We start from the raw sequence: 18,410 nt of genomic DNA, 5'->3' as shown, positions 1-18,410 counted from the left end.
CAATTCCAAAGCACGTTTACAAATGTGTAGTCATGGCCAAACATTTTGAGAATTACATAAATATTGGAAATTGGAAAAGTTGCTGCATAAGTGTTTATAATAGAAATTTGCTATACTAATATTTGTGTCATTCTCAAAACGTTTGCCATGACTGTAATAGTTTATAAGTGTTTCTGTAGAAAGTCTTTTCCACAAAATGAGCCACACCTCTTTTCAGGTTAGAAAAACTGTAAATAAATAAGGTATCTTTACTGTTGAATGCTGAAGAAAGGAGAGAAAAAGTCAATATCTTGTTGATGATGAATGTTCTCCTTAATCCAGGTGATGTTGTCCTGAAGTTAAGTCATGACATCTGGATTTAATGTGTTCACTTTACGTGAAACGTTTCAAAAGAGAAGAATTTATGTCCAGATGCCTCATCTGCCCTCAGCATATGGGTCACCATCACCGAGTCTGCTTCTGCTGGAGACTTCTTCTTAATCTTTCAACCTTTTTGAGGGAGTTTTCCTCCTCATTGGTGTCTTTTGCTTGTTCGGTATGAGGATTTCACCCAAAACGCTTCAATCCATTCCACCGTTGTGGGACTTTTTTTTTTTTTTTTTTAAATGTGAAATAATTTGATTTGTATCTTTCTTTTTTTCCCCTTGATTTTCTTCTCTCTTTCTGTTAGTAGAAGAAAATAAACCATTCAAGTAAGTAACGTAAAGACACAGGTTGGTAAGCACAGCACAAAATCACTAATTTCAACAGTTTGTATTAAAACTGTGCATAGAACAACTGAGGGAAATTTGTCTTGTAAGAATTTGGAAAAAAATGCTCTGAGAACAAATCCCGTAACCTTTTAGTCATCTGCTTTGTCTGACATGGTGAATCAACACTTAGGTGATTCATCAGGGGTTTGTATTTTTGCCGGCCCACACAGACAAGGAGATCTAAATCTGTAAAGTGGAGGTTGGGAAACCCATATGAAACCAGACGGAAACACTTCCTCCAAGCGCAACTAGTTAGGACACTGGTTCTTCATTCTCGATGCAACTTTAAATGAAAAAAATTAATACAGCAAATAAATCAATAACAAATAAATACAGTTCTGATATGCCTTGTCCTGCAATTGAACAAAATCAGTTTAATTGCTCTCAACTACTTCTTAGAACAGATTAAAATTTCACAGAGTGCTGATGGACACTGCTGTGCTTGTGAAAGCAGACAAGGTTAATGAAGTTCCCTTAGGCTAAGATGATTTAATCTCATTAATAGTGCAGTTCAAACCCAATGTGGAACCACAAATAGCTTGATATATTGGTCACTGAAGCAAAGCTATGGATATTTTACAAAAATATTGGATCTATTTTTTTTAATCAAGTCTAAGAAATCTTTTAACCTCTTAACAGTTAAAAGTAGAATAAGATAAACAAATACTGACAAAATCATAACAGATTTTTTTTTCTGTAACAAAAACATTCAAATTTTTATATAAGGCTCAATAAAGGTTAAGGACATATCGGCTATGATTTTAACCATGTTAAAAATGAGGACTGGGTGTTTTTTTCCATTACGCAGTCTGAGTGGAAGACTTGTTTTATCTAAGAAACAAGATTCTATAAAACTCAGTCCTTTACAACACACAGCCTTTAATTATTATCCAGAACCCCTTCTGAAAAAAGGACGGTTCTCACGATCTAAGAAAAGTCTTTTTTGATGCTTACTGGGATGGAATAGATTAAACAACCATGTCTTAAGAGGTTAGGTGGAATCATTTACACCCAGACAGCTTGTGCACAAATAATTCAACACCCATGTTCTTCCTGAGGACTTTTGATCAACCAAAACCTCTTGTGGTGGAAACTGGGTAAGATTTTGTGCCCTAAGATGATAGCTAAAAGCTTGTTTCACACTTGAAAATATATATTTGAACACATAAAAACAGTGATATGAGATATGAGGAGAAAAGGCAATGTCTGACGGGATCATGAGGGTCAAACAGTTTGTTTAAAAAAATGGCGTTTTTATTCCATTTTTATGTTTCAATTTACTAAATATGATTTAAAAAAAGAACATTTCTAAAATGTGGTGGTGGAAGTATGATCATTTAACTCTCATTTGTTGCATCTGAACCCAGAAGAAAAATCAAATTAGTCTCATGTGAATGAAAAGGCAAAGTTTAATGCATTAGCATGATGTTGAGAAAAAAATGAAGAAAAAATAATCAATTTTTCAGTTGGAAAGCAGAGTTAAGGCAATGTTTCTGACTCCATGTAGTGGCTTTTTAAGGCGAAATTGAAGCAAAGACGATCATATTTTTATTCTGGGATGTAACTCAAAAGAAGAATCGTTTTATTAACACATTCATGCAAAGTAGTAAAACTGTTGCAGCGGTGAGGAAAAAAAAATCCTCAAGCCACTTCATGAAGATCATTAGAGGAAAAATACATGCCATTTCTTTTCAACATTGTGAAGAAGAATCAGCTGAAATGTTACAGTTTTATGGCATTTGATTTTAAATATGTAGTATATCTATGTTCAAACAGTAAGTAAAATTTGTGTCAAAACATTTTGGAAATCTGAAGAGAAAAAAGAAAGTTTTCTTAATGAAAATAATGATAGAAAATAATGATTTCTAATGTTCTACAAATGTTGGATATGAGTTTTTGAAAATCCTGTTATAAAACTTAACATTACTTTTGAGATCTAAGAGTTTAAAAGTTGTTTAAACTCAAAAGACTAAAAATGTCCATTAAAGCATCATGCTTTTAGTTCATTTTTGACCGAAATACTACTGTTTGAAGAAAAATTCTGTTTTGTTTTTCATGAATGTATTCTTGACTTAAAATGAATATTTTTTGTAAAACAGTTATCTCAATATAAGCTACAAATACTATTTAGACACATTTAAGAAAAAAATATAGTTTCTTAATTAACCGCTTCCAATAATCACACTAAATTTTTGCATTTCTGATTTCATTTAAAACAATTTATCACCAATGAATATGCCTTCTTTCTCCTAAAGCAGATAAGATCTGAAGCACCGAGGGGAAAGGAGACTTGTAAGACACATAGTGCAGAGTGTTGTTTGTATCTACATATGTACAGAAAGATCAAAACTTAGTGTGATTACAAGTCAATGTAAGAGATTGCATCTGATGTGGTTTAGACCTTTTCCTTTCATTTTTTTAAGGCTGTTTGAAGATTGACTTTTCTCTGTGCCAACAAGCGATCATCTCTAGCTGCTGGACATGGCTCCTGCAGGTCGGATCTTCATCTCTGTGAAGTCGAGGGACGTTTCGAAGCCCTTCCACGGTTTCCAATTCACTCCCTGATGGTGTATAAGGTGAGAAGACAAAAAAAAAATAAAGAGCAGAGGGAAATGAAAAAGGAGAAGGGATTCTTTAAACCAGGAGAGTAACAACGAGCAGAAAAAGTCACTTAACAGTGATATTGCATGAAAGACAGGCAGAGAGGCAAACAATAATACTCGTGAATACCAGCCCCTGGCTTAATTTTGCAAACTTGATATTAAATCTTGGCGACAAACATTGTGGGAAACATCTGCAACTGTAATTTTATTTATGAAATCTTGACCAGAGTAAAAAAAAATCCCTGGCCTGTCCTGCAGCATCAGTCTCCCTCAGACATAATAACTGTTTTTATTGTTGTTGTTTCCCCATCAGCCTGAACAAAAACATTCACAATTGTGAGACGTCTGTTTTCTTTCAGCCCATGACATTCTGACATTCTTGCTTCAACCCAATAATCCAAAGCAAACAACAATGAGAAGTTTCACTTCCATGTTTTGCTCATAAGGTCTTAATCATTAACTCTACATGAGAACTAGACAGAGTAAGCCCTACCCACTGCGCTTAAAACAGGAAGTGCCCCGGGTTCCGAGAAACCAAAATCCCATAGACCTCTATTGAGAAACCAATGAGATGTCTCAATAAAATTATGCGGTGCCTCCAGGTCCCCACGTACAAAGTTTAAAACAGTTGGATGACAGATTCTACTGAGTTGGCTCAGGAAGTGCAATTATGTATATCTGCAATACATTAATATATTTTATTTTACATATTTAGTTCTTTTTATGTTTTACATTCTATATTTACATTTTATTGTATTCACCCTTGACTTTTTGTGTAAAACACCTGGAGAGCCCCATGATTTTGTTGTATCACATTATTTCAGTCCGCTTTTGAGTGATGAGGGTGAGGGTGTGGACTTCCAACAAGCTCATACCCGATTGGTGAGAGCGGTTGCCATAGAAACGCTGAATAAGACCGACTCCTTCCTTACTCCCAACGTCTGGCTCTAACATGGTAGCATCCATATCACACACAAAAAATGAACTGACTTCATTTTGTTGGAGTAAGCCATTTTCTGTGGGGGACGTCACACTCACTAGGTCTAGTTCTCATATGGTCATCAATAAATTAGGCTTTGATCTTTGAGAAAAAGCAGTGCATCTGTACCAAAAAGGCCAACCAAACATGTTAGACTAGTATGACTTTACAATGAGGAAACAAGTTAAAGGTGCCCTTTGGGCCAAAACACCAAGAATTAAGGTAATCTTTTTCATATACTCACCATGCTGTGCCTGGTGTCATCCCATCTTCCATTGAGATTAGCCAGGTGACAGTTTTTGTACCACCAGGCACCACGGTGGGTCAGGGCACAGTTACCCAAAGCTATATCATTATCTGAATCCACAGTTGTCCACGCCCGGTCCTGATGATAGGTCATTGCATCACCTAGAGATCATTTATTTCAATTTTCAATGTTTGTTTTCCATAATGAAAAGAATGCAAGTACCAATTAATATAATTAATAGTTGACTTTCAGAGTAAGTTTTTCAGAGTAAGATGACTTTTAAAAAGTATTTCAAAACATTTATCAAATAGAATGCTAATACATGTCAAGTGTCCAGTTCTTAAAAAAAATTACCATACTTTGCTCTGTCTGTATCACAATATGCTTTTTTTACCTTAATTATAACGAATTTTTACTTTCATTTTAATTAAGGAAAAAACTTATAACGAATATTTAAGACCTCTAAATCTCACCTGCCGTTCCTTTGTATTTGCCAATAGCAAGTTTGTACTTCTGCTTCACCGTCCCAATCTTAAAGCTGTCATAGACAGCATAAGCTCTCTCTGAACCCAGGCCCAAGTCAAACCTCAGCTCATACTGAGTTGGAGTGTTGGTAAGTTCATATATCTTCTCATTTCCTGCAAGAATAAACAGTTGGGTAAAAAAAAAAAGATTCTTAGTTGTTGTTCATCCAAGAATGTTTTTGTGAGCAGAGATTTTTCCCCATGAAAGAATGCTCACCAAGCCAGAATTCATCAGTCATGTTGCCAAAGCCTGCAATGTACTGCTTCCAGCGTTTCATGAAGTCCAGCCTGCCACTGTTACGTCTCTGAAGCACCTGAAAGCAGAGCGCACACTTCAGAGCAACATCCAGACTCTAAGGGCTTTAAACAACCAGCCTCACAGGCCCAGTCCTTCAGTACGATAAAAAAATGTATCACATCAATTTAAAATATGTATTTTTAACATTTTATTAACAAAGTTCTAAAAGAAACTGAAAAGTATAAACAGTTGGTTAAAAATATTTGTTATCTTTTAGACTGAACTTCATTAACAGTTTTTACCAGCCAACCGCCTCCATCTGTGTCCATGTCACAGTAAACCTCTATTGGTTTATCCCGGTCATTGTTGATGTAAATACTATAGATGCCACTCTTCTTATTCCCATTCTTCATGGTCTGAACACAGTCCATTGGGAAAGGGTACAGAACACCAACTGATGGCAGAATGTGACGTATGAATGAAATGGAATTCCTACGTTTACATCAAACATTACAAAGTCTATTATTTGTGAACCGACCTGTTTTGAAGATGGTCTCCGCAACTTTGCTTCTCTTGTTGCCTTTATATGCAATGATGGTCACAATGTATTTCTTTCCTGACTTCAAGTTAGAAGCAAAAAAGCTGCTCCCGCTACCTCTTATCTGCTTTTCAACAGTCTGATCACAACAAAAGAAGACAACAACAACACAAAAATGAATTCAATTCATTCAAGAATTCAAGTCATTCTATTTTAATTAAGGGTTTTAAACCTATTGCCATAAAAAAAAGATATTCAAATTTAATGCAGTGCAACAAATGCTTAATAGAAAACTGGTCAAATTAAACCAAACAACTACATTTAGACTAGCAGATGGTAATTTCTGTAACATGATGTTAGCTATTTGCAGAGCCCTGAAAAAAAATAGTATATTTGTGGCCACAAGAGGGCAGTGTTTCACAGTGTTTTGCCTGAACATGCAGTTTGTGTGAGTGGTGAAATCAGCCTCAACCTTCAGCAGACTTAGCTCAGAGAGGACAGTTTTTATTCACCACACAAAAATTTAGGCACAAAAGGTGTTCTTCATAAATCACGACATATGTGAAGAAAGAGCACTTTGCTTTGATTTAGTGAAAAAATAGGTAAAATATAATGCACTAAATGTAGTGTATGACTTGACTGTGTCTGCCAAAAAACACCAGCAAAAATATATACACATATGCATCTACTTATGTTTCGTTTAAAGAATGTGTATGTCAATATTGTGATAAATCAATGCTCTGTACCTCCATCAGACCCTCATCTCTGTAGGTAAGGATGTAACCATCAATGTCTGCCAGAGGAGGAGTCCAAGTCAAAGTAGCAGTTTCCAAAGTAACGTCAGACGCCCTCAGGTCCTTTGGAGAATCAATCTCTGCAGAGTGGATTATTGTACATCATCAGAGATTATTTTCAGTTTTATCTGGATGGACAATATTTTTGCAGTTACACATTTTTGTTTTAATTTTATTATCAGTAATTTAAATTCAGATTTAGTGTAATTTTTGACTATTACAATACACTCCTATACAGTTTATTTTCTTTACCAGCTGGAAATATTATCTTGCGTAGCTTTTCATACTGTTTCTACCTAATTTACACAACCAAAGACTAGTGCCATCTGCCGGCTCATCCACACTTTACAAATAAGCTGATAGTTACACTCTCGCTAATTTAAATGCTTTGAGAGTTTGACCTCAAACAGACGCTGAGATAATTCGCCTGACATGGGGATGTCAGCCTGAACAATGGGGGATGAAAGCTCCCATGGCTCTACAGATTGAAGGAAGAGTCAACATAAGGTGCAAAATCCTCATAGATGATTATAAATCTTCATTTCCAAATTATCATAAAAGTCATCAACCCTCAGTTTTTTTTTTTTTGTTTTTTTTTTTTTAAAGAGGGAGTGACAAAGTCATTATGAACTGAATCAACAGTGGAGCCAAATACTTCTTCAGCAGAGTATTGTTGGTTTTACCCAGTCCAATGGACAATTTCATGGTGCCTTTCACGAGGTCAAAAAGAAACAAATGTAAAAACAAAAACTTTCATCTGTACCTTATACCACAGTAATGTTGTTGTTGTTTTTTTAACCGCATCATGAAGGTTTCTGAGGAGTTATGATCAGACAGGTTTGTAATCTAAAGCTCGACTGTTTGATGATTACTTGAATATGATCCAGCTTTCAATTCCAGCTCCCGGAGGATTTTACAGATCATCTGGCCAACACAAAGATGGCCTTGTTGCAAGCCGCTCACATGTGGGGACGGCCTCTCCTGTCTGAGGCATTTTCTGGGAGAGTGGGAACTTTGTTGACCTTTGAAGAGCCTTCTGGTCTAATAAATCCAAGTTTTATTGGATAAAGAAATAATAAATATATTTAGAACATAGAATAATATTCTAAAGGATTACAATTCTTTACTTTGGCTGCTAAATAAATTAGTAATTGTTAACTTTGGCCGTTCAAGAAATTTACACAGATTATTCGTATTTTTTTCAGATTGAGACGTAGTGTGCATTTTGTCAAAATCTTATGAATGGATAATAACAACCCCAAAGTCCACATCTCCAATTAGCTGCTTGCTTCCCAATAGATGTTGTGTCTTCTTTATTAAAGCCATCAGATGTTGAAACTATCCTGAAGATGTCTATAGAATTTTTTAAAATATTCTCCCTCAAAAAAAGTATATCCCCAACAGCCAACCTCTTCCCGTTCTCATTATAGTTCTTTTTTCTTGTTGCACAACGAATAAGGAAATTCAGTTCTGTTTGGAAAATTTCTATTCAAGTCAATATAATGTTTGCAAAAATAACTATCGCAAGGAAACCTTTGACAAATAATCTCCACTTCCATTTTCCCAGGATCAAAGGTTTGATATGGTTGTTGTGTGTTTTGTTGCCGTGTTGGCACGCAGTGGGACTGCAGATGTGACGTAGCTAAATCACATACAAAACAGCTTCTCTCTTGTGTCATTATTGTAGTACATGGCCCCTAACAAATGAACACACACCAAAAACTTGAGTTACAAAATCTTCAATAAGATTCATCATAAAATAGATAGCTAAATCCAATATTCTCATCTAGGTAATCTGTCATGACTTCCAAAGTAAAAAAAACAGCTTCACCAAATACAATGTGTGAGCACATAAAGTACCAATAACTGCAGGATTCTACAACCTAACTGTCGATCAAAAGGCTTCTGATAAAGAGGACATTTTTGTGGATCTTGTTCCCTTTCATCTCAGCGGTGTAGCGCCTTTCGTATTTCAACACCTAAAAAGGTTTTCAAGGAAACGGGTCTGCTTTGGCTTCTGTTCTAGTTCCTTCAAATTAAGGCCACATGTCAGTTAACTCAGGCAGAGTAGAAATTATTAACAGAAGTTCGAAACTAAGATCTTTTTTATTAAAAGGATCTGGTCAGTGACCTGCTCCACCTTCTGTCAACACCTGCTTTGCAGAGAGCAGATTATTCTGAGCTTTTGTTTTATTTAGTTTTTTTTCTTCCTTTTTTTGATTTTCAACATATAATCTTTACTGTGTTGATGTAAAGCACAAATGATCTCATCTGGGACTTCTATTTTTGTTTTTTTTATTTAATCAGAATTTGTCTTGAAATTGCAATTAACACTTGTTTGACTCAAATCAGTGAATTGATGCAAACAAAGTATTTTTAACATCTGCCTGTACAGTTTTCAAATATTTTAAGAAACTTGATAAATAATACAAGTGCTTTTTAAGCATTCTGACATAAAAATGTGTTTTTCTATTTGCGTATAAAAATAAAAAAAAAACGCCCCTCTCACCCTCCGCGGGTGGTTTCTCCTCCAAGCTCGGGTCCTCTACCAGAGGCCTGGGAGCTTGAGGGTCCTGCGCAGTATCTGAACTGTTCCCAGCACTGCGCTTTTCTGGACTGAGGTGTCTGAGGTCTTTCCAGGTATCTGTTGTAGCCACTCCTCCAGCTTGGGGGTTACTGCCCCAAGTGCTCCAATTACCACAGGCACCACTGTCACCTTTACTTTCCATGCTTTCTCCAGTTCTTCTCTGAGTCCCTGGTATTTCTCCAGTTTCTCATGTTCCTTCTTCCTGATGTTCCCATCGCTTGGCACTGCCACATCCACCACAACAGCTTTCCTCTGTTCTTTATCCACCACTACAATGTCTGGTTGGTTCGCCATCACCATCCTATCAGTCTGGATCTGGAAGTCCCACAGGATCTTTGCCCTCTCATTCTCTACCACCTTCAGAGGTGTTTCCCATTTTGACCTTGGGGTTTCCAGTTCATATTCTGCACACATGTTCCTGTATATTATTCCAGCCACTTGATTGTGGCGCTCCATGTATGCTTTCCCTGCCAGCATCTTACACCCTGCAGTTATGTGCTGGATTGTTTCAGGCGCCTCTTTGCACAGCCTACACCTTGGGTCTTGTCTGGTGTGGTAGATCTGAGCCTCTATCGCTCTGGTGCTCAGGGCTTGTTCCTGGGCTGCCAGGATGAGCGCTTCGGTGCTGTCCTGTAGGCCAGCCCTTTCTAGCCATTGGTAGGACTTCTTGATATCAGCCACTTCAGTTATGGTCCGGTGGTACATCCCATGCAGGGGTTTGTCCTCCCATGAGGATCTGTCCTCCAGCACTGTATCCTCTGCTCTCCATTGCCTGAGACATTCACTGAGCACACTGTCAGTTGGGGCCTTGAGCTTGATGTACTCATGGATCTTGGATGTTTCATCCTGGATAGTGGCTTCTACGCTCACTAGTCCTCGGCCTCCTTCCTTGCGGCTAGCATACAGTCTCAGGGTGCTGGATTTGGGATGGAACCCTCCATGCATGGTAAGGAGCTTTCGTGTCTTAACATCCGTGGTCTGTATCTCTTCCTTTGGCCATCTTATTATTCCTGCAGGGTATCTGATAACTGGCAGTGCGTAGCTGTTTATTGCCCGGGTCTTATTTTTGCCATTGAGCTGGCTTCTCAGGACTTGCCTTACTCGTTGGAGGTATTTAGCTGTTGCAGCTTTCCTTGTTGCCTGCTCCAGGTTGCCATTTGCCTGTGGAATTCCAAGGTACTTGTAACTGTCCTCGATGTCTGCTATTGTTCCTTCTGGGAGTGAGACCCCTCCTGTGTGGACTACCTTGCCTCTCTTAGTCACCATCCGGCTGCATTTCTCGAGCCCGAATGACATCCCAATGTCAGTACTGTAGATCCTGGTGGTGTGGATCAGGGAGTCAATGTCACGCTCGCTCTTGGCATATAGCTTGATGTCATCCATGTAGAGGAGGTGACTGACGTTGGCCCCATTTCTGAGTCGGTATCCATAGCCAGTCTTGGTGATTATTTGGCTGAGGGGGTTCAGACCTATGCAGAACAGCAGTGGGGACAGAGTATCACCTTGGTATATCCCACATTTGATGGACACTTGTGCAAGTGGCTTCCCATTGGCTTCAAGGGTGGTTTTCCACAGCTTCATTGAGTTTCCTATGAAGGCTCTTAGAGTCCTGTTGATGTTGTACAGCTCCAAGCATTCAGTGATCCATGTGTGTGGCATTGAGTCATAGGCCTTCTTGTAATCAATCCAGGCTGTGCACAGGTTGGTGTGTCGTGACTTGCAGTCTTGAGCGACTGTTCTGTCGACCAGGAGTTGGTGTTTGGCTCCTCTGGAGTCTCTACCAATGCCCTTCTGTGTGTTACTCATGAATTGATCCATGTGCCTATTTATCTTGGTTGCAATGATGCCTGACATGAGCTTCCATGTTGTGGACAGACAGGTTATTGGCCGGTAGTTGGATGGGACTGCACCCTTTGAGGGATCCTTCTGGATCAGGATTGTTCGCCCTTCCGTTAGCCATTCGGGGTGAGTCCCATCTCTTAGCAGCTGGTTCATTTGTGCTGCCAGGCGCTCGTGGAGTGCGGTAAGCTTCTTTAGCCAGTAGGCCTGTATCATGTCAGGGCCCGGTGCTGTCCAGTTCTTCATACCTGAGACTCTTTCTTGGATGTCTGCCACTGTGATGGTTACTGGATTCTGTTCAGGGAGGTTGCTATGTTCTTTTCTCAGAGAGACCAGCCACTGGGCATTGCTGTTATGTGCTGTCTCTTTCTCCCATATACTTTTCCAGTACTGTTCAGTTTCCAGCCTTGGTGGGTCTGCTCGGCTGTTTTGACCCTGTCACTGAGCGTACACTATATATATATATATATATATATATATATATATATATATATATATATATATATATATACATACATAATAGATCAGATTCTCCAAGCGGTTAAAAATGGTCCAGGGTTTTCTCTTTGTAATGCCAGCTTGACTAGTAGAGGAGAGCACAAGGTTGTTCCTACCCATGTGGATCACACCTCTAAGCAGGCTCGGGCCTGCTCAAGCAGAGCTGTTGTGAGTAATTGGGGATGATGTTTTGGCTTCCCCTTCTCTGACTCTATAGAAAAACAGGGATGAACTGATGCAGGAACACATCAATAAAATCCCTAAACACACTAATTTTAACAGTTATGCGGGATGCTACTGCAGTTGCTTTAGATTTACAAAATAATTGCTTTGTTTTTTAAATAACTTGAAATATGGATAAGAGCCGCTCTTAAATAATGGGCTTTTGAAAAAACGGATTTAAAACCTGCCCCAGCTTGTGTTAAGACTCTTGATAGGTGGGTTTTCTTTAGTGAGCCAGATAAACACAATGAAGATGCTTCCACAATATTCTGACCCTGAAACCACTCAAACTATGAGAAGTACTTTTTTTTGCCTTTATGCTATTCCTCTATGGTAACTTTCAGAGATGTGAACATCAGTTTCTCCATGGACAGAAATAGAATCCTATATGTTTAGACATCAGCCAGAGCATCCATTTCCAAAAGCAGATGATAAGGTGGTTCTGCTAAAATCTAGTTTGAAGCTGAATAGATGAGTCTTCTTTGGCTTTTGGGCTGCTCCCTTCGAATGTCCCCACAGCAAATCATAGACCGCCATCTAATCTTATCCTCTCCATCCTCCTCACCAAACTTCATCTGTTTTATTTATTCCTGATTCTATCCATTTTCTTAACTCCCAAAGAGAACCTCAACATCGTCAGCTCTTCCACCTCCAGCTCTGCCTTCTGTCTCTTTCTCAGAGCCATTGTCTAAAATGGATACAAAACAAATCAGAAAAAAAACAATCTTTTCATGATAATTAAGCAGTTGCAAGAAATTCTTGCATTCTTGCAGACACGGCTGAATAAAATGTTAGGAAATGAACTTCTCAAGTGTTGCAAAAGAAAATAGAAACTGTGGCTTCAGAAATCTTAAATGTGTAATCATATATGACCAGGAAAACGAACATTTTATTCCTATACAGACACGGATTTTCCCATTTTTATTTAGATGTACACAGTTTTTTCTATTTCTAATTAGTACATTGTGTTTTGCCTCTGTTTATGTTCTTGTGTGTAGTTTCTTCCATTTGAAATCTGTTTTATTTCTTCCTGCCATGGGAGTGCAGATGGAAAGTAGCCTGTGGCTAAAATCCGGCATATTACATTTGTTTTTTAATGTTCATTAATATGCAATGTCCTTTTTTTAATAATAAAAAAAGATTAAAATTTTCGGTAACGCTTTCTTTTACAGTACAGTACTTACAGTGTACTTAAGTGGTATTTACATGGTACTTATAGTGTAACTACTGGGTACTTTCAGGGTACTTACATGGTACTTTTTATGGAATTTACTGGGTACTTACAGTGTGTTTACATGGTACTTTCTATGGTACTTTACTGGGTACTTACATGGTACTTTTTGTGTCTACTCTGTACTTACATTGTACTTACTGTGTATTTATATGGTACTATTTGGTTCATACCTATGTGGTACATACTGGGTATTTATAATATTCTTACTGGGTATTTACATGTTGTGCAAAGGTGTCTTTTATGGTACTTACCACATGTAAGAACAAGGTAAGTACAAATAAAGTACCTTGACCTTTAGGTCTGCACTCGCTGCACGTTTCATGGTATTTACCATGAATTTACCACAGAAACTACCCCTTAAGTACAGTGAAACTGTAACTGTAAAAGAAAGTCAGCCCTATTTCCACTCAACTACATGGTACTTTCCTTACTAAATACTGGGTATGTTCACTTGAATAGTACTTGGTACTTACCTCTTAAGTACAGTGAAACTGTAACTGTAAAAGAAAGTCAGCCCTATTTCCACTCAACTACATGGTACTTTCATTACTAAATACCGGGTATGTTCACTTGAATAGTACTTGGTACTTACCCCTTAAGTACAATGAAACTGTACTGTAAAAGAAAGTCAGACCTATTTCCACTCTATTACATGGTACTTTCATTACTAAATACCGGGTATGTTCACTTGAATAGTACTTGGTACTTACCCCTTAAGTACAATGAAACTGTACTGTAAAAGAAAGTCAGACCTATTTCCACTCTATTACATGGTACTTTCAGTAGTAAATGCCACTTATTACCTTCCCGTACAGTGTACATGAACACACTTGGTCTTCTGACCTCACCACATGAGACAATGCTAACCTGTTGGTAAGGGTAAAGTAACTACATTGTAAAAAAAAATATACTGGCCTGATTACTTCTTGTAACATGAGGCAAGTTTAAAGAGAAACAAGACAGCTGTGAAAACAACAATCTTTAATATGATACATGTCTGCAGCATACAAAGTGTCATCACAATGAAATAGGTTTTAAGTACAAAACAGTACAAAGGAGAATTCTAAAAAACACATTATTGGCCTGAGGGTCGTGCTTTTTGTCCAGTTTGGTAAAGGTGCAGGACTTCTTCAGGGTTTGTAACTGCAAGAAAATTCACAATATGAGCTCAAGTGAACATAAAAAGCATAACGACTTTGATGAAATACAAAATAAATTTTACTTATTTAATCATTTCTGTAATGAGTTTGATAAATCTCTATGAATTTTTTTATCGCTTTGACTGTAATGCTTGAAATTAATCAAGTACTATCCTCATTTAAAAACATGATAATAAATTATTCAAAACTTAACTTTTTTTAAATATTGTTCTAAAAATGAACTTTTTTAAATATATATTATATAATGTCAGGAAAATATGTAAAACAACAAGGCTAAATAATTAGTTTTAATACTAAAAACACCCCGAGTGTGTGTTGTTGTTAAGTATGGCAGGGGAAGTAAAGTTGCAAATTCCCAGCGCACTTGAATGCAGCACAACTACCCCCAAAGTGAACGTGCAGATTAATCCGGAGAACCTCGAGGCGCGCGCAACAGTTTGAATTTCTCTTCATCTGGCAGGTAAGCCAGTGTTTTTTTTTTTTTTTAAATATTGGATAAATTACATGTAAATATTTAAACTGATCAAACTTTATAAAGAAGCTAACCTCGTGATTTCAAGCCGCTATCTCTGTGTTTGAAACGTGACGTAAGAGCCTGTCTACCTTGCTGCAATAATTTCAGTTATTTCATGTATACATTTTCAAAGTTTGTAATGAAAATCTACAAACATTTTTGTTACTTACCAGGAGAGAGGCACCTGTAAAACAAGCACGTAGCCTAAATGATAAAGTCTGTTGTTCTGTGGTCGTTTGACTGAGCGCACGTCTTTCTGGGAAAATCAAAGAAAGGCGTTTATTTAAAATAATGATGACGTACTTCCGTCTTTTTACCGCTTTAGATCAGCTATGGTGAAGAAGACATCCCAGACGAATCCGTGAAGCCACAGGAGAGTAAGCTAAAGTAAGCTAAATCCTCCAAGTGGACATATTATTTACATTAATGAAGAGTTTAAATGCCGTTTCCCCATTTTCTTTTCTTTCGCCGTTTTTATTTTATTTTTATTTATTTATTTATTTTCAAATATGATAGAGACAACAATACCACCCAACAGTGAATGTAAATGTTTGAAAATTAAAACATATTTTTGTGAATAACTGTGTTGAATTTGAAATTGCCTATTTATTTATTTTTTCCTTTTCTTTTACACTGCAATGTTTTTCATGCTAATGCAAATTGTAGGTGCGAATAATATTTATAAAGAATAAATACACACAGCAATTGCCAATTAAAACATTGCTTTTGTCATTCTTTGTCTAAACAAATTTGATTTTTTTATGGCAATTTTGATTTTTTTTCTTTTTGATTTCTTTTTTGTTGTTCTTGTTTATGTAACTAAAATATAAAGTTGTGAATAATTTATTGTCATGTTCATAAATGAGGATAATTGATTAATTTCAAGCATTACAGTCAAAGCTATAAAGAATTCACAGAAATTTATCAAACTCATTACAGAAATGATTAAATAAGTACAATTTATTTTGTATTTTATCAAAGTCGTTATGCTTTTTATGTTCACTTGAGCTCATATTGTGAATTTTCTTGCAGTTACAAACCCTGAAGAAGTCCTGCACCGTTACCAAACTCTGCTGAAAGAATTTTGATGGACAAAAAGCACGACCCTCAGGCCAATAATGTGTTTTTTGGAATGCTCCTTTGTACTGTTTTGTACTTAAAACATATTTCATTGTGATGACACTTTGTATGCTGCAGACATGTATCATATTAAAGATTGTTGTTTTCACAGCTGTCTTGTTTCTCTTTAAACTTGCCTCATGTTACAAGAAGTAATCAGGCCAGAATATGTTTTTACAATGTAGTTACTTTACCCTTACCAACAGGTTAGCATTGTCTCATGTGGTGAGGACAGAAGACCAAGTGTGTTCATGTACACTGTACGGGATGGTAATACGTGTACATACCCAGCATTTACTACTGAAAGTACCATGTAATAGAGTGGAAATAGGGCTGACTTTCTTTTACAGTTACAGTTTCAGTGTACTTAAGGGGTAAGTACCAAGTACTATTCAAGTGAACATACCCAGTATTTAGTAATGAAAGTACCATGTAGTTGAGTGGAAATAGGGCTGACTTTCTTTTACAGTTACAGTTTCACTGTACTTAAGGGGTAGTTTCTGTGGTAAATTCATGGTAAATACCATGAAACGTGCAGCGAGTGCAGACCTAAAGGTCAAGGTACTTTATTTGTACTTACCTTGTTCTTACATGTGGTAAGTACCATAAAAGACACCTTTGCACAACATGTAAATACCCAGTAAGAATATTATAAATACCCAGTATGTACCACATAGGTATGAACCAAATAGTACCATATAAATACACAGTAAGTACCATGTAAGTACAGAGTAGACACAAAAAGTACCATGTAAGTACCCAGTAAAGTCCCATAGAAAGTACCATGTAAACACACTGTAAGTACCCAGTAAATTCCATAAAAAAGTACCATGTAAGTACCCTGAAAGTACCCAGTAGTTACACTATAAGTACCATGTAAATACCACTTAAGTACACTGTAAGTACTTTACTGTAAAAGAAAGCGTTACCAAATTTTCTAACATATAGTGACAAAAAAATTACACATTTTTCTAAACAGGCTAAAAAAGCTTATTTTTCTCTGCCTCACAGACTGGTACTGGAAATTCATAAAGTTTAGATTAACAAATGTTGATAAATGTATTAGACAGCTTTGGTGTTTTTGTTGGTGTGTTAACAGGAGTTTACCTTTGTCCTTGACTGCTCAGTACATGTATCTTTACTTCTGGAGGACTCATCATGGGATGCTGCTCAGGGAAACTCATTTATCTCATATTGTTTGGGTTTAGCAACTCCAGATGTTTGTGTCCATATCTGAGCAGTAAAATGCTGCAGAACAAACGTTGCTTCTATTTAAACGCTGCAGTCTGATCTCGTTAAAGAGTCTGTTCAAATATCCGCCTCCATCAATATCTGTAATTCTTTCACCTCAAATGTTGGCATTTCTGGCATTTGATGTATGAGGATGGTTATTGGAGCAAACATTTTTGCACATCTCATCTTAAGAAACCTGGAAAAGTGTTGAAAACAAATTTCAACTTTATCTATTTTAAATTACCCCTGATCGAGTCAAAATAAAAATGGGTGATTTTGTGAAACCCTAATTTATCACAAAATTTAAATATCTTCAAATTATAGACCTTGACGCACGGCTACATTTTTAGAGCCAATTGGAAAAATGCTCAGAGTTCTTCAGCTGACTTCCTCTCAAACATTAATGCAAGGAGACAGCAACAGCTGTCTGCTCCCACAGCAGTCAGATTAAAGGACAGGATAACATGAAAGGCTAAATAGTTGGCTTTGTTGACCAAGAAAAATTTTGTCCTTTCAAACCTCTTAACCCATATTTAGCCTAAGGCTAAAAAAAATGCTTTAAATGAGGAATCCTTGCTAATTATTTTAAATGGCCTGTTTCAGTCAGAGTTAAAGCGCCCCCATGGCAGTTAGAATAAGGGAGGTTCATGAGCCTATTGTGAAATGCCAGAACTGATGCTTTTTACTTTTCAGCACAACAAAAGGTCATGAAAATTATCCCTGAATTCCAGCACATAAATGATCAAAAGTAACAGCTTTTCACATAAATTCAAGTATTTGATTTAAAGCCGTGGTTTTTTTTTTGGTTTTTTTTTTACAAAACACCATATGAAAAGGAAAAAGCCCATCTGTCTTCCCCCTGAACGGCAAAAGGGAAAGCTAAAAAGTGTCCTGGTTAAGAACATCGGTGCATTGTACAGATTGGAGGTTTTCATAGTCATAGAAATCTGGGTTAGTTTATCTTTGTTTATCTTTCACCCACATGTAAGTCTTGCACATGCAGCTTACGAAGATCCGCTCCAAATGAAAATGGTGTTTTGTTGTTTTTAACATGTTTTTGTGGTAATTTTTTGAGAACATTTATGAAGTAAATTAAGTTAAAAATTACATTTCTGAGTTGTTCTTGATTCAAATAGTTGTGAACGAGATGCAGACAAAAAATGCATTTGAAAAAGAGCTTCTGTGTGATGTGGAAAATAGGCTACAAGCTCTCTGCTCTGAACACTCAGTAATGGGGAGGGGAAATGGGGCGGGGTTGCTCCATACAACGATTCTGGCCACAACTCAGAGGTGAATTACTGACAGACGGCACAAACTGTCCTAGAAAAC

General features: G+C 37.0%; 1 protein-coding gene and 1 long non-coding RNA gene across 2 annotated transcripts in view; one reads left to right on the top strand and one right to left on the bottom strand.

Moving 5' to 3' along the window:
* Positions 1-2,143: 2,143 nt before the first annotated feature.
* Positions 2,144-18,410, bottom strand: part of tnn (tenascin N) — a 35,467-nt gene continuing 19,200 nt past the window's right edge. Inside the window, exons 10-16 of the mRNA XM_004079245.4 lie at positions 6,628-6,755; positions 5,882-6,020; positions 5,646-5,797; positions 5,323-5,419; positions 5,055-5,219; positions 4,579-4,742; positions 2,144-3,313 (exon numbers count right to left, since the gene is read on the bottom strand). Coding sequence (XP_004079293.1) covers positions 3,221-3,313; positions 4,579-4,742; positions 5,055-5,219; positions 5,323-5,419; positions 5,646-5,797; positions 5,882-6,020; positions 6,628-6,755 — 938 coding nt within the window. The 3' untranslated portion in view covers positions 2,144-3,220. The remainder of the gene's footprint in view (positions 3,314-4,578; positions 4,743-5,054; positions 5,220-5,322; positions 5,420-5,645; positions 5,798-5,881; positions 6,021-6,627; positions 6,756-18,410) is intronic.
* On the top strand, positions 14,443-15,803 carry LOC111949048. The gene is made up of 3 exons (XR_002875071.1): positions 14,443-14,675; positions 15,055-15,116; positions 15,762-15,803. It is a non-coding gene; the product is annotated as an uncharacterized LOC111949048 (long non-coding RNA).

Source organism: Oryzias latipes, chromosome 17 (assembly GCF_002234675.1).
Source record: "Oryzias latipes chromosome 17, ASM223467v1".
Classification (NCBI taxonomy): Eukaryota; Metazoa; Chordata; class Actinopteri; order Beloniformes; family Adrianichthyidae; genus Oryzias; species Oryzias latipes.
This window is presented reverse-complemented; position numbering and strand designations above follow the sequence as displayed.